Source organism: Trichechus manatus, unplaced genomic scaffold (assembly GCF_000243295.1).
Source record: "Trichechus manatus latirostris isolate Lorelei unplaced genomic scaffold, TriManLat1.0 scaffold00053, whole genome shotgun sequence".
Classification (NCBI taxonomy): Eukaryota; Metazoa; Chordata; class Mammalia; order Sirenia; family Trichechidae; genus Trichechus; species Trichechus manatus.
In genome coordinates this window covers 7,199,962-7,216,843 of record NW_004443989.1, presented here as the reverse complement: position 1 = coordinate 7,216,843, position 16,882 = coordinate 7,199,962, and the positions used below count along the sequence as shown (strand labels likewise).

At 43.0% G+C, this 16,882-nt stretch overlaps 1 protein-coding gene across 3 annotated transcripts in view; it reads right to left on the bottom strand.

The window, feature by feature from the left end:
- The window catches only part of CDH13 (cadherin 13), a 1,198,041-nt gene that overhangs the window by 36,532 nt on the left and 1,144,627 nt on the right, over nt 1–16,882 (bottom strand). For all 3 annotated transcript variants that reach the window (XM_004377722.1, XM_004377723.1, XM_004377721.2), the window contains one exon: nt 9,403–9,545. In XM_004377722.1, the coding sequence (XP_004377779.1) occupies nt 9,403–9,545 (143 nt within the window). The remainder of the gene's footprint in view (nt 1–9,402; nt 9,546–16,882) is intronic.

Sequence of the window (16,882 nt, the reverse complement as noted above, 5' to 3'; positions counted from 1 at the left end):
TATTATTTCCTTTCTTCTGGCGCCTGAGGACTTCTTTTGCTGCTCTCTTTCTACTTGTTCGAGTTGTAGGGTTAATATTTTGATTTTATCCCTTCTTTTTGGATATGTACATTTATTGCTATAAACTGGCCTCTGAGCACTGCTTTTGCTGTGTCCCAAAGTCTCTGGTAAGGTATGTTTTCATTCTCATTTGATTCTCTGAATTTCTTTATTCCATCCTTAATTTCTTCTATAACCCAGTGGTTTTTGAGCAAGGTGTTACTCAGTTTCCATGTGTTTGACATTTTTCCTTGCTTTTTCTGTTATTGATTTCTACCTTTATGGCTTTATGGTTAGAAAAGATACTTTGTAGTATTTTGATTCTTTGGATTCTGTCAAGGCTTGCTTTATGGCCTAATATATGGTCTATTGTTGTTTGCTTGATATATTTTTTCCATCCTTTGAGTTCTGGTTTGTGTCTTTAAGTCTAAAGTGGTCTCTTGTAGGCAGCATATACACAGATCGTGTTTTTTTATCCATTCTGCCACTCTCTGTCTCTTTATTGGTATATTTAGTCCATTTACATTCGGCGTAATTATTGATACGTATGAGTTTAGTGCTGTCATTTTGATGTCCTTTTTTTTTGTGTGTTGACAGTTTCTTTGTTCCACTTAATTTTCTGTGCAGAGTCATTTTTCTTTATGTATTTTCTTTTCATATTTTTCATTGTTGTTGATTTTGTATTTGCTGAGTCTTTATGTTTTTCTTGTTTTTTATTTTGATGTGTAGGATTGTTAGTTTCCTTTGTGGTTACGTTAATATTTACCCCTATTTTTCTAAGTTTAAACCACTCTTTTATTTCTCTGTATCTCCTTGACTTCCTCTCCATATGAAAGATCTATCATTTTTTAGTCCCTCTTTTTTGTTTTAATGTTGTCATCTTTTACATATTAATGTCTCTGTTTCCCTAGTTTCAGTGTTTTAGCTTTGATTTATTTATTGTTTCAGTGTTTTAGCTTTGATTGATTTTTGTGACTTCCTTGTCTGGGTTGGTATCTGGTTGCTCTGTATTATGTTCTAGTCTTGGGTTGTTATCTGATATTATTGATTTTCTAACTGGAGGACTCCCTTTAGTATTTCTTGTAATTTTGGTTTGGTTTTTGCAAATTCCCTGAACTTCTGTTTATCTGGAAATGCCCTAATTTTGCCATATTTGAGAGACAGCTTTGCTGGATATATAATTTTTGGCTGGCATTTTTTTTTTTCCTTCAAGACTTTACATATGTCATCCCATTGCCTTCTTGCCTGCATGGTTTCTGCTGAGTAGTCCTAGCTTAGCCTAGCACTTACTGACTCTCCTTTGTAGATAACTTTTCATTTATCCCTGGCCGCTCTTAAAATTCTCTATCTTTGGTTTTGGCAAGTTTGATTATAATATGTCTTGGTGACTTTTTTTTGGGATCTACCTTATGTGGGGTTTGATGAGCATTTTGGATAGATGTTTTCTCATCTTTCACGATATCAGGGAAGTTTTCTGTCAACAAATCTTCAACAATTGTCTATTTTCTGTTATCCACCCCCCCCGCCCCGCCCCGTTCTGGTACTCGGTTCACTCGTAGGTTATTCCTCTTGATAGAGTCCCACATAATTCTTAGGGTTTCTTTTTTTAAAATTCTTTTATCTGATTTTTCCTCAAATAAGTTGGTGCCAAGTACTTTATCTTCAGTCTCACTAATTCTGACTTCCATTGCCTCAGTTCTGCTCCTATGACTTTACTGAGTTGTCTAATTCTGAAATTTTATTGTTAATCTTCTGGATTTCTGATTGCTGTCTCTCTATGGATTCTTGTAGTCTGTTAAATTTGTCATTTTGCTCTTCTCTAATCTTCTTAAGTTCCTCTGTTGCTTTGTCTGGGTGTTCCTTGGCTTGTTCTGCATTTTGCCTGATCTCTTGAAGAGTTCTGTATATTAATCTTTTGTATTCTGCCTCCAGTAATTCTAAGAAGTTCTCTTCCTCTGGAAAATTTATTGATTTTTTGTTTTGGGAGCTTGCTGAAGCCATCATGGTCTGTCTCTTTATATGATTTGATATTGACTGTTGTCTCCGAGCCATCAATGAATTATTTATTTATTTTATGTTTGCTTACTGTGTGCTAGCTTCTTGTTTTGTTTTGTTTTAATATGCCCAAATAGGCTGCTCATGTGAGCTAGTTTGATTACTGTCATCTTTGAAGCTCTAACGTCCTGTCACCAGGTGGTTAGATCTGTTACTAGGTTTGTGAGCCCAGGGGTCTGTTTACTTATCTTATATGGATTCAGCTCAAGTGTCCAGGTCGTCAGTCACCAAGCGTGTGGTACAGGCTCTCACCTGCAGTCCTAGATGGGCAGGGGTGATTGGTGTAGGCACAGGTATCTGGCTGCAGTAGGGGGTCACGTGCTGAGCAAGGCAGGGGGCTGACGGCTGCCCCTGAGTGTCTGGGAGGAAAGGGTGTCCCTGTTCCCTAGAGGGTGTAGGTGGGTGGGCTTTGCAGCTGGACTATGAGCACCCAGTGCTGTTGGATATAAGGACTGGGAGGCATCACTTATTCTTGGACCCCTGTCACAGGTGGCTGGGTGGTGTGTGTGGACCTATCAGTCCTCAGGCCCCTGAGGTGGGTAGGTGAGGACCCTGCTTAATAGGCAGAGCAGTGTCAAATGTCACGAACCTGCCACTTCACCATATAGCTGATAAAGTTGAAGTTTGGCTTCAGATGTATACCCTGTTGTACTGTGGTAATGAGGGCTTATGCTGTTGAAATGGGCCCACACAGGTCTTTGCAGGGGTGAAAGGCATTCAAAGTCCATGGACCCTTTATGCCTGTGCCTAGGCAAAGGAGCTGTGCCTACACTGAGTTCCCGGCTTAGGGGAGCTGACAGATTATTTTTTCCTGTTTGTTAATTTGTTCCCTCTCCAAGACAGGGAGAATGGCTCAGGGCACGTGATGGGTCCCACTTCTGGCCCAAGGGACTCGGCAATCACTGAAGCCGGCCTAGGACCTGGTGCAGAGCAGGGAGGGGGCAGGTAAATGGGAGAGAGGTTTTTCCCAAAGAGGGTGTTTTTTGATACGTGTGGTAGGTCGGACAGATGTACTTATCTTTTGCCGATTGAGTGCCATTTTTCACTGGTTCTGGAGGCGTGAGTAGACTCTTTGCTGCTTAGTGTCTTCTGATGTGGTAATTGCCTCCTGAGTGCCACTGCTTGCCTCACTGCACATGCCAGCCTGTCCGGCCTGAAGGGTGCCAGCTCCCGCTCAGTCAGGTCTGGCAAATCCTTGCTGCTTCTGAACTGTCTCTCCCTCCCCCTGCCACTCAGTCAAATTCCTCAACTTTGCCTTATTGTTCAGGGCCCCTAGATTGTCATATATAATTGATTCCCTTCTTTTTCCTGGTCTTTGTTGTAAGAGGGACCACAGGAAGCATCTGACTACTCCACCATCTTGGCCCCACCTCTCGAGTTTAGTTGTTTTTGAGTACTATGTTCTCTAATATGTCAGTTGATCAAATTTATTGTCTTGTTGAAATGTTCTCTATCTTTGCTTTTTTGTTTGGTGCTGGTTCTATCAGCTAATGAGGGAGATGTACTCAAGTCTCCCACAACAGTCTCTTTTTAGTTTCTCTTCTCTGTGTATTTTGAACCTGTGCTCTTGGGTGCATACATATTTAGGATTGTGATATTTTCAATTTACATTGATCCCTTTATCATTATGAAATGCCTCCTTTATCTCACAGTAATGAATACTTCTGGCCTTAAAGTATACTGAGAAGGAAGAATATTCAGACGCAGTCTGTGTGTGCTAGGTGCTCACTCACAAACCAAACAAGAGAACACATGTCCAAGAAGTGAGAAATCAGTGTGGTGGAGAATAGGCAGAGGAGGCATCACAATGAAGACAAACCTTGACTGTGGCCTTGAAAGACAGGCAGGAATTGGGTAGGTGGCAGGGTCAGGAGGTGGAGGTGCTAAAAGGAGGAGACTCACAACTAGAAGGGAGTTTGGCACCAGGAGGTAAGAAAAGGAAAGAGTCGCATCCACTGTGAGCAGATAGTAGGAATCTATTTGGATGTATTTAGAAGAGTCATAGTCAAAGGTTCCTGGGTGGTGCAAATGATTTGCACTTGACTACTAACCAAAAAGTTGGTGGTTTGAACACACCAAGCGGCACCACAGAAGAAATACCTGGTGATCTGTTTCTGTAAAGACTACAACCAAGAAAACCCTATGGAGCAGTTCTATTCTGTAACACATGGGGTCGCCATGAGTTGGAATTGACTCTATGGTAAGGGGCTTGGTTTTTTTTGATTAGTACTATTGAGGTATTTTTTTTCTATTTTTTTACTTTCATCTTTTCTTTGTCCTTTTATTTTAAGTGTGTCTGTTGTAAGCAGCCTATGGTTTTTTTTTTAATAGTCTGATAATCTTACTTGGAGTTTTAAGCCATTTACACTTATTTTAGTTATCTAGTGCTGCTATAATAAAAATACTACTAGTGGGTGGCTTTAATGAACAGAAATTTATTTTCTCACAGTTTAGGAAGCTAGAAGTCTGAATTCAGGGCACTGCCTTTAGGGGAGGGCTTTCTGTCTCTGTCAGCTCTGGGGGAAGGTCCTTGTCTCTTTCGCTTCTGTTCCTTGGCGATCTTCATGTGGCTTAACATCTACTGTATTTTTATGCAAATAACACATGCTGTCAACATTTGCCAACCGTGCCCTCCCCCTGCAAGGTATTTTTGTAAGTGTGGTATGCTAATTTTTTTTTTTTTTTTACAGCAGCATGTAAAAAAAAAAGGCATAACAGTGCTTATGAAAATACTTTGCAGGGGAGGGAGTGGTTGGCAAACAAATGTAAAGGCGCACATTATTGCATAGGGTATGGTATTTCCCCCCATCTGTGTTGCTTGCTTCTGTGCCTAATCTGCTCTTTTATATCTCAAAACTGATTGAGTTTAAGACACATCCTATACTCATATGGCCTCATTAACATAAAAAAGAAAACCCTTGTCCCAAATAGGATTACATCTACAGGTATAGGGGTTGGGATTTATGACATATATTTTTGGGAGACACAGTTTAATCCATAACAACATTTTACATTTAATTAGGGTATAATTGGGTATATATTTACTATCTTGGTCATCTTTTAAATGCGCTTTTCCCCTACTTTCTTGTCTTCTTTTGGATTGATCAAATACTTTTCTATTAACTTGTTATTCATTTTTCTTCTGGTCCTTTAGTGGTTACCCTAGGATTACAATATATATTCTTGATTTACTACAGTTTAATACAAAACATTACTTATATTATATCTCCAAATACTGCTAGGACCTCAGTTTTAACTCCATTTATTGTTTCCCACCTTTTGTGTTATTGTTGTCATGCATTTTAGTTGTATAAGTATTTTTAACTCCCCAGGTCATTACAATGATTGGCTTACCCTCATATTTGCCCTTTCTATTTTTATTTACACTTTTTGCATTTCTGTGTCTCTCTCAGGTCATTTTCCCTCTGCCTGAAGTACTCTAAATGTGAGCCTGCTAGCAACGTAATTCATTATTTTTTGTTTCTCTGAAAAAGTCTTTAATTCACCTTTATTTTTGAAGGAAATTTTTGAGGATTTGAGAGTTCTAGGTTGGTTCTTACCTTTCAAGTGCTAAAAAGAAACGTGCCACCATTGTGTTCTGGCTTCTGTCATTTCTATTTAGAAGTAGAAGTCAGCCATCGGTCATATTGTTACTTCTTTGTAGATAGATGTATCTTTTTCTCTCAAGCTGCTTTTACGATTTTTTTTCTTTCTAGAAACAGTTTGACTATGATGTCCTCAGGTGTATTTTTCTTCAAATTTATCCTGCTCATGGTTTGTTAAGCTTCTTGAAGCAGGGTGGCTGTCTTTCATCAGTTTTGGAATCCTAGCCATTACGTCTTCATATATTTTTTTCTGATCCATTATTCCTTTCCTATCCGTCTGGGACTCCAATTTCATGTGTACTCTACCCACTATACATGCCCCACTTGTCTCTTATCTGCTTTCTCATTTTTTATTCTTTCTGTTCTTCACCCTGAGTGTTTTTTATAGTTGATATTCTAGGCCACTAATCTTGTGTTCTGCTGTTAAACCCACCTATTGAGTTCTTAATAACAGATGATTTGTATTTTTCTTACAGATTCCAATTCTCTGGTGAAATTCTCCATGCTTTAATCTTTTTTTTTTTCTTCCTACTTTCTTCAGCATATTAATTAGAGTTATTTTAAAGTCCTTGTCTACTAATTTAAATATCCAGATCCTCTGTAGGTCTGACTTTTTTCTTGATCATCAGTTATGTATTCTTGCCTCTTTATAGGTCTAGTTTTATTTTTTTGGCAAATTGGGCATATGTACAAAAGAATCATAGAGACTCCAAATAATATGTTCTGCTACAGAATTATCTTCTGTCTTGTATTAGCCAGATATGATAGGACTTGCCTCATCAATTCAGTTAGAGATTGAGATGGGTCAGGCTAAGCTGCACGTTTAGCAAAACTCAGTAAATTTTTGGTTTACCCCTGTTGCTAGGCGTGGCGCTCCCAGGATTTTGACTGAGACCCTAGAGTGTCTTGTGCTATGAAGCTCCAGGAGATCCAGCTCTGCCCTTCAGAGATTCCCAGGTCAGCTCTCTGGCCTTTTCATTTCCTTCAAAGTCTGGCATACGTCCTAAATGAGAGAATGTTTGTATGCTTGAGGCAAGTTTTCTTTCTCTGAGAGGTCTTTGTTTCCTGAAGACTTCAGGAGAGTTCACTCTGCCCTATAGAAGGCAAATGCCCCAGGGGGGAAAGCCAACCATGTGTCTCAAGTTCCTCAAGTTTTCATTTTGTCACACCAGTTGCACATGACTGTTAAAAGCTTTTCTGGGTAGTTTCCCTCTATCCTAGGCCCTCTGCCTGGCAAAACCGAGAATTAGAAAGTACCCCTGCATTCTTTTCAGAATGATTCTTTCCTCTCTGATATTTTAGTTAATCTATGCTTCACTGCTGCTGAAGCTCTCTGGTGCCTTCACAACTAATATTTTTGTAATTTATCTAGCTTTTTCTAGTCTTTTATCAGTGGGGCATTGGTTTACTACATCCTACCTAGAAGTTCCTGCAACCATATATTTTATCTACATATTTTGGCATAAATTCCTGAGTGATTTCTTATTTGGAGAAAATCTGTTTTGCTTTAGCTTTCTTAGTGTTATAACAAAAATCTTTATTCTTTCATTCCATCAAATGAATTCCTATAAAATTAATAAAAACAAATGTTCACTTTGGACAAAATTGAGACATCAGTTAGTACTATAACTTTGATCTAATAGTAAGTGTCGTTTTTTCCTGGTTAAGTTTTTAGTGGGTGAAAAAAGGAACCTTTAAACAAAAGTTACTCTGATTTTTTTTTTTAAGTGTTTTCTATTTATGCTCTTTTTGATCTCAGTCTTTTGGGACTTGTTCAAGAGTATCTTCCTCAATGATGGTTCTGTATATTAATGCCAACCAGTCTTCTATTTACCATTACATCTATAGGAATAGTTCAGTCTTTCTGGAAACATCTGTGATGCTAGATCTTGAATTTCCTTGTCTGATACTTGTATTAACACAGTGAGACAAGCAGTAGGTTCCAAGCTGTATTTTTCTGAGGTCATGGGAGGCTCATTCTTGGCTCCACTTTTTCTTTTCTCTAACCCCCACTGGAGTAGGATTAACATTTACTGAACATTTAATATGGATTTTGATGGTGAGTGTAGAGGGCCACAGCGCTTTACTTTCTCAATTCTCTCAACAACCTTATAAATAGGAAGAGCCTTAGAATCTAGAAGCAGTGTGCCAAGCTACATGGTCAGAGGGTTTGTGTGTGTGGCTGTGCTGGATGTTAAGGAAACATAGATGAAACCAGGTTTTCTCAACAGAAACTCTTGGTTGTAAGGTATCCTAATGGTCCTGAATAGTTTGTGATTTTCTTAAAATCAGATAGCTAGTAAATGGCTCACTGGAACTTTAAATCAGGTCACTGCTTCCAGATAAAAATTATATAGAATGTTAAAAATGTAAGAAACCAAAGGGTTCTCATGTCTTGCCACTGTCTAGTCCATTTTCCGACTGCCACAGGAGTAAGTTTATTCTGGAGCCAAGTAAGTGACATAATGAAGTCAAACTCCTTGGCATAGCATGTAGGACATCTGGTGATCTTTTTCATGATTTTCCCCACAGATCTGTGAACACCTGTTATAAGTCAGGTGCTGTGATAGGTGTGGGGCTTCAACACCAGATCCAGTTCCAATCTTAGAATAGTCTGCACATTTGTATGTCCTTATCTTTGTACCCATGGAACCTACCTCTCCAGCCTCCAGTAATCCTGAGCAACTTCTCAATTCCCCATATATCCATATTCTTTCAGACTTCTACTAGAATGGTTCTACCGTTTGTCAGTGTAGCCTCACCACTTGGGTTAGATGTCTTCTCTAACAGGGCTCTCCCTGACCACACACTAGGCTGGACCAGGCCCCCTTCCTGTGGGCTAAACTCCATCACAACACTCAATAGGGATCTCCTGTTTACTTGCCTGACTTCCTGACTAACTTGTGAGCTTACTAAACACAAGGACTATGTTTTATCCATCTGTGTGTCTCCAGGACTCAGCACGGTGTCTAGTCTACACTCAGGTGATGAATGTCTGTGTTCTGTTTTTGTCATGTCAGTTGCTCCTCAGGAACCTATGGGATCTGTTGGTTGCTTGTTCTAAGACATGACTCATCTGGTTTTGGGATACTTTGAATACATGACTCTTACATATATATCCAAACACATTCCTACCTATGTTCTCTCCACTTGTCTTTGTCCTCTGTCCTCTCTTTGTCCTCTTCACTCCTGCATCCTCTCTCCTCCTCTCCTCTCCCCTGCCCTCTCTCCACTCATCAGTCCTCTCCTCTCTTCCTCTAGTCATTAAGAAGCTCCTAGGTAAGTGTACTATATAGGATAAAAGCCGTGAGACAATTCAATTGTGGGGATCAGTGATGTCCTCCTGGACTATCTTTCAACTTGCATTAAGTCAAAGAAACTTCTTTTGCATATGAGAATATGACTCCAAGATGAAGACGTCAGCCCTTCCTACCCTTGGCACCTGCCTGAGATGAACCCGGTACCTCACTACTCTGACCCCTAACTGGGGTGTCACTCACCTTCTCACTGAGACCTGAGATTTCCAAGATTTGTGGATATGACTATTCACTGTGTGTGTGTTTCACACAGTTTGCTCTACCTGTCCCACACATTTACATTCTTGCTGAGAATACCACTAGTTGTATCAGAAGACATATAAAAATTTACAAGTATATTTATATCTGAAAAGTATATACTTTGTGGTGTTTTTTTAATTACTCACCACTGTCGATGGCCAGGAAGAGGGCAGTGTACACACTGTTGTGGACGAATGGGGACTCACGGTCCAACACGGCCATGGTGTCCACGGTCCCATTGATGGGGTTGATATTCAGCCAGCCTGCTGGGTCCTTGTAGACAGAATACCTGGAACAAAAAAAATCCCAAACAACGTCAGGTCAAATTCAAACTAAATTCATGAGATGCTTCCTGGATGCTGGACACAAATTGTATGCTAGGAGCCGGATGGAGCATAACACACAAGCAACACCAGTTCAGAAGGTTCATTCAGAAAGTCCTGGCTGATCCCCAGCTCTGGGCAAGCTTCTGTGCCAAACATTTTGCACACTCACCCTCTTTGTCCCCCACAAGAGAGACAACTGAGAGAGGGTGCACTTGTCATCTGCCCAGACTTCGGTAGCGGCAGGGCAGAGTTCCAAGCCAGTCCCTGACTCTGAAGCCCAGTTTCTTTCTTTTACCCCCTGGGTGCATTGTGGGCCAGTCAGGCTGGGGGCAGTAGAGGCAGAGAGCGTGGCACCTGGAGGAGAAGTCATTGCTGCTGATCTAGAGTCACCTCTGATCAGAGGATGTGACATCTTAATGGAGACAGGAGGAACGGGCAGGGCGTTGTCAGAGAGTGAGAGGACAGACAGGTCAGCAACAGAGAACAATTGTTTAACCCATGAAGCAAAAGTATTCACTAGAATGGAGTTCCATGAGGGCTAGGATGTTTGCTCACTGCTCTGACCTCAGCTCCTAGTATAGTGCTCAGCACACTGTTGCTGTTAACTGCTGTTGAGTCCACTTTGACTTGTGGCAAACTAATGTACAACAGAATGAAACGCTGCCTGGTCCTGCGTCATCCTCATGACTGCCAGCATGTTCTAGTACATCATCGCAGGTATTGTGCCCGTCCACCTCACCGAGGGTCTCCCTTGTCCTGGTTGGCCCTCTGTTCCACCAAGCATGATGCCCTGGTCAGACCCATAGAATTTTCATTGGCTAATTTTTGGAAGTAGATCGCTAGCCCTTTTTTCCTAGTCTGTCTGAGTCTGGAGGCTGTGTCAAAACCTAGCCACCATGGGTGTCTCTGCTGGTAGGTAAAATACCAGGGGTATAGTTTCCAGCATCACGGCAACACACAAGCCATCACAGTATGACAAATTGACAGATGACTGGTGGGCTTAGCATATACACGACAATTTATAGGTGTTTGCTGAATTAATGAATATTTAGGAACTTGGAAGTTGAAGGTTGTGGTTGGAACATAGCTTCGCTGGGGGAAACTGAAAGTACAGGAGTTTGGAGAGGCAGATTGGGCCAGATGATAGAGCCTGAACAACTGTGATAGGCGGTTCATCTGGATCATAGGAAACCATCAAAGAATTTTTAAATGTTATACATTTTTTGAGGTTGTAAAAGTAATACATGTTCATCATCAGAAATTAAAGTCTCACTGAGCAAGACTCAGATTTTTTTTGCTCTGGGTGACTTGAATGAGGTAGGATTGGCTCAGTGCCTCGTTACCAGCTGCTTCAGCTGGCGCTGTCCTGCCACGCCTCAGTCTGACCAATATCCTCCTGAAGAGACACGAGAACTCGATCGTGCATCAGTCTGGCCAGGATGCTGGAATATGACCATCTCTGCCTTCTCTGCCTCCCCAATTTAACCAACAGGATTGCAAATTTCACAATAAAGAGGCTGGAACAAATTACCACCCTCGTTTTCGCAGTAGGAATCCCTGGGTGGCACAAACAGTTAAGCGCTTGACTACTAGCCAAAAGGTTGGCAGTTCAAATCCACCCAGAAGTGTCTTGGAAGAGAGGCCTGGCAATCTGCTTCTGAAAGGTCATAGCCTTGAAAACTCTGTGGAGCAGTTCTACTCTGCACACATGGGGTCACCATGAGTCGGAAGAGACTCTGATGGCAACCAGCCAACAGCAGTCTTCACAGTGGGGAAGCAGCACCCAGAGCAGACCCGTGGAAGGGGAGCTACTTGTTGCTCATGGGGACCCTGTTCTGATCGTGAGCCAGCCAGGCACTGCATGAAGACCTTGCCCGCGTCTCCCCGTTCACCCTGACAACTCTGAGAAAACACACTCATCCTGCAGCAACGGAGGGAGAACTGGCGCTGGCCGGGGCCCGGTCCTCCCCCTAGGCCATACTGGCACGGCAGTAATAGACCACATTCTGGATGACTACAGAGCCTGTGCTTCTGATGCAGACTATGCTTATCTCAAAGTAAATTTCCTTTGAATGAATTTTGAACTAGATTTGATGGAAAAGGAAAACTTGAGGGGTAAGATAGACAGGAAAACAGATTCAGATAGACTGGCCCACACTTCCTCCTTCAGTGAAACTTGAGGGCAGAGGAGGAGTGCACCCTGAGTTAGGGGTGCTCTAAGAATAACTGCGTTTAAGACTGGGCCTGTGGAGGCCCAAAGCCACAGCTATGTCCTCTGGCCCTAGCCCCATGCTGCCTGTCCATGGCTCTGTTCTTCCATCCCAGACACAGGACAGAGAGGGCCTTCGCTCAGCATGTGTTGGGAGTCTAATAAATTAAATGCCTTAAGAATCCATGTGTTCCATCACGCCTTCACACCCCAACCCCAATACGTGCCAAATAGCTGTTTGGAACTCAGAATGTACGCCATCACTCTGAGTTTGAAATCATGGCTCAATAAAATTGGGCAGGGGCGAGGGGAAGCATTAGCAAAGCCTTTAGTTAGGCTATGGGTTAAACAGGATTTTGTAAAAACGTAACCATCAAATGCCATGTTTACCTTAGGAAGATGCTTTCTACGTTCCAAATAACTGACTTGCTAATGGTTTTAGAGAGTACCTTATTGCTGAGTTAGGAACTGTCTCTTCTCCTGGGCATTGCCCTAGAGAGGGTCACATGAAACTTGGCTAAAAGACATTTGAGTTTTTTGGATTGATTTTTCACGTGACCTGCCTGCTGGCTGCTATAGGAAGTTACTGAAATGCCGACTCAGGTAGCAGCTGGTAGACCCTGAGTCATGTGGTTACACAGATGGTTGTTTTGGGGCACAGACCCAAAACATAGATGGATTAAATTGTGGCCCCCAGAGTATGTGTTGGAATCCTAACCCCTATCCTTATGAATGTGATCCTGTTTGGAAATAGGGGTTTCTTTGTTATGTTAATTAGCCCATACATGAGTATAGCGGGTTCTAAATCTAATCACTTCTGAGTTAGAGCAGAATAGACAGAGATACACACATGGGGGCAGACAGATGCAGTGTGAGGCTGGTCTACAAGCCAAGGATCCAAGGAACACCCTGGAATCAAGGACCACCTGAGACTACCGACAAGGAAGGAATTGACGTGGCCAAGGCCCTGATCTGGACTTTTAGCCTGCAGAACTGTGAGACAATAAATGTCTGTTCTTTAAAGTCACCCACTTGTGGTATTTGTGAGACAGCAGTAGTAGCTAACTAAGACAGGAGGGTGACCCTTGTGATTTCATGGGGCACAGTGGAGGGCAGGGAAGGGCGCGGCTACCTGCAAGTCACCCACCACTGCATGCTGTGTGAATCAGACCACAGACAGACATGCTAGTGGACACTGGGGTCAGGCCATCCAGCCCAGTGTGTCTTCTCCTTAAGTGATCCACACTGTCCCCCTAAATGTTTGGGAAATACCTGACTCAGCTGAGCCCCAGGGGCCAATGGCTGGTAATCAAAAGGTTGGCGATTGGAACCCACCCAGTGGTGCTGAGGAAGAAGGGCCTGGCAATCTACTCCTGTAAAGATTACAGCCAAGAAGACTCTGTGGAGCAGTTCTACTCTGTAACAGATGGGTTGCCATGAGTCGGAATTGATGCAATGGCACAAGACAACAACAAACACGGACTTCCCCACACTCACTTGCTGCCTCAATTATTTTTCAGTATTTCTTAAAAACAGAAAAGCTGTGTTACTTATGAGGATGAACTGCTTTAAAAGCACCATTCCTTCATTTACATTGTAATTTTCACTTCCATCTTGCAAACACCCACTATCTTTCAAGACCCAGCTCAAATATCTCTTCCCTGTCACTGAATGACACCCCAGTTAGAACTAACCCTTCCCTTCTCTAGATCTTTGCTGGGTGCACGCACATACTAAAATGCCTGCTACAGTATAACACGGGCACTTATCTGTCTGCCTCCACCGGACTCAGCTCCTGGATGTCAGTACGTTAAACTTGGCTGTAATTACTGAATGTTCACTTGTGCCCAGCTCTGTGCTAAACACATTACAGGCATCCCCACATTAATTTCTGTGATTCATAACAACCTTATGAAACTGGTATCATCCGTGCTTTAAAGATGAAGAAACCAAGATTCAGAGACGCTTAGCAAGTTGCCAAACGTAGCACAGCCAAGAGTTGGCAGAGCTGGAATTCCACCCAGGTCGGCTGGATTCCAGGGGCTGGGTTTAGCTAGTCTGCAGTCTCTGCCTCAGGCATAAGACCAAGTGCTGGCCCTTCTGTACCCCCAGGGCTGGTGCCTGGCCTGTGCTTGTGCCCAGTCAATCCTTACTGCATCTTTCCTGTTTCAGCTGGAACCATCATGGGAAGGGAAAATACAAAGAAAGGAAGCGTTTGATTCCTATCTTATATCAGGTAGCAAGTTCACAGCTGACCCAGAAGTGATTTGCGATGGTTCAAAACATTTGAGATAATGAAAAATTTAAATGGACTGTATTTTATTCCCTGATTACTCAACTCAGCCTTTAGAATATAAATAAAAATTGAATAAAATAACCTGGCTTTTCACACTGGCAAACCAGCAAGGCTCTTGGTTTCTCCCTCTATCATTTTTTGTCATCTGATGCTACAATTTTGCAGTGCAATTAACATGATTGCTTCTTTGATAAATGGAGTGGTTACATTCAGTGAAATGCTTGGAGACACGAACTTGAAGCTATCCTCTGAAAACAATACCCAGAGCAGTTAGGCCTGAATTCATTACTTTTACACAGAAAGCAAGGGCTTGAGAGGTTTTGCAGGATAGTGTTTCACTATTTTTCTTCCTCAACAAAAATAATCAGGTATCCATAGTTGTGCTACTTAATTGTGTTTTCACAGGGTCCTTTAATTTTGTTTCCTTCTATTAGTTTATTTCTTTGGTGCCTTATCCCTGGATGGCACAAATGGGTAAGTATTTGGCTACTAACCGAAAGGTTGGAGGTTCAAGTCCACCCAGAGATGACTTGGAAGAAAGCCTTGGCAATCTGTTTCCAAAAGATCACAGCCATTAAAAACCCCATGGAGCACAGTTCTACTCTAACACGTATGGGGTCGCTAGGAGACAGAATCAACTCAATGGCAACTGGTTTGGTTTTTTTGGCTTTCAGGGCTGGTGGAAGATACAGACTGCACAGAACGATGGGTGTGACCCCCCCACCAGAAAGCCTTCCAACAACCCTAGAGGGGAGAACAGCTCAAACCACCAACCAGCCTGCCCTCTCACCTCCCGGCTGCTGAGCACCTTCGTCCAATCAGCCTTTTTGACCCACTGGCGGGGCACACTATGTAAATCTCTGACATTTTCAAAGCTGTCTCTTTAATAAACCTCTCAGTGTAAAAATACCAGCGCACAAGATGTTTTCTGTGCTTCTAGGCCTGAAAAATGCATATGCCTTATTAAATTGGAATTTCCACGCCATTTATCTGTAACGTGAACTTTGCTTGTTACGAGGGGAAAAGAATCAAATTAAAAACAGAGCTCATTTCAGCCTGTAATGTAGCTTCACAGAAGCTGCACCGAGCTGCTCGCCAAGCCTTGGCCTCTTCCTGATGTTGGCTTCGCAGCCACAGGGCAGCCTGATTAGCAGGATCCTGCATCACAGGCGGCATGGAGTCGGGGGTGGGGGACACCCAGCTGGGCTCAGGCCCTGTACCATCCTGGGAAGGAAGCTACGGGGCAAGAGAACAGGGCAGGTGGGACCCACCAAGGACTGCCATAGCTAGGGGCTGCCAGGAGGGAGGAAAAGGCTCAAAGATTGACAAGTCCCCCCATCCCGTGTGCTTCTTGGGCTTTCTGCGGTGCGGGACCCATGTTTATGCAGCGTAGGTGCCAACAGCACACAGTTCAGCATAACATTCCTTCTATTTTAGACTTCAAAATGGTTGTATAGTCAACCAGGTGGTATTAGTGCTGGGATAGCCAAACGGATCCATGCAGCATCAGAGAGAGACCAGAGATGGGGGCTGTATGGAGAAGCTGGGCTGCTCAGTGCATTGTGTTGACTCGTTATCCACTTGGGCAAAGGGTTGTCTTTCTGATCTCAGCCACTAAAATAAATTCAAGGTGAATTTTAAAAAGCCAAACTGCCAAAGTATAAAACTACAATAAAGTATTAGAAGAAAATACAGGCAGGGGAGAAAATATTTGCAACATAAATAACCAAGGATTGGTATCCACAATGTAGAAAGAATTTCTATGAGCAAAGGATATGACTAGACAGTTCACAGTAAAGGAAATACAGGTGGCCCCACAACGTTAAAAAGAGCACTCAAGCTCACTCATGAGATTCCTAGGAGGCTTACCTTCCACACCTGCAGGGGACCCAATATACTGAAGCCAGAAGATTTGTGTGAGTCTGTTCGTTACCTTTCATCTGTCGTATGAATAGGAGGTGAGACCACCGGGGATGGTCTGTTGCCACTGCAACACACCCGCTCCTCTGCTTCTATTCTCCCTACTGCAACCCATTCTTCAGAGTAGCCAGGGTGATCATTAAAAAATTTAAATCATGTGTGAGCCCCCTGCTTAAAATTCTCCAATGGTGTCCCTTTGGGCATAGAATAAGATCCCCACTCATGCCCAAGGCCTCCAAGGCCCCACAGGATGGATCTGGCCCTGCCCAACTCTCCATTCTCATCGCCTACCTCTTTCCTCACCCTCCCTGAGCTGCAGACACACTGCCCTTCCTTTTGTTCCTTGAAAAACACTGAATTCATTCTCACCCCAAGGCCTCCCCACTTGCTTCCCTTAGATCTCCTCGTGTCTGTCTCGTCCTCAGTAGGATCTCAGCCCGATACTGAGCTGAGCCCCTCTGTTCCTTACAGAGACCCCTGCTGGCTGCCCTCTCTGCAGCCTGTCTCCTTCCCTGGCCGGCTTCCCCACTTAGAAGGTAAGCTGCTTGGGGTGGCAGCCTCGGCTGTCTTATTCAACCCTCCATCCCCTGTACCTAGAAGAGCACCTGGCTCAAGGTGAGTGGGTACTTCATTAATGAATGAATGAATAAGTACCAGCCTCCCTCAGCATGCTTTGATCCTCCTATGTTCTCGGTATCCCAGAATTCTCAAGGCATTTTGTCCTGAGTGGCTCACCCACCCCCTCCCTGTGGGCAGATCTCTGTCAGAACACAGGACCACTTCTCTCTCTTTTTTTTTATTGTACTTCAGGTGAAGGCTTACAGAACAAATAGTTTCTCATGAAACAGTAGTACACATGTTGTTTTATGACATTG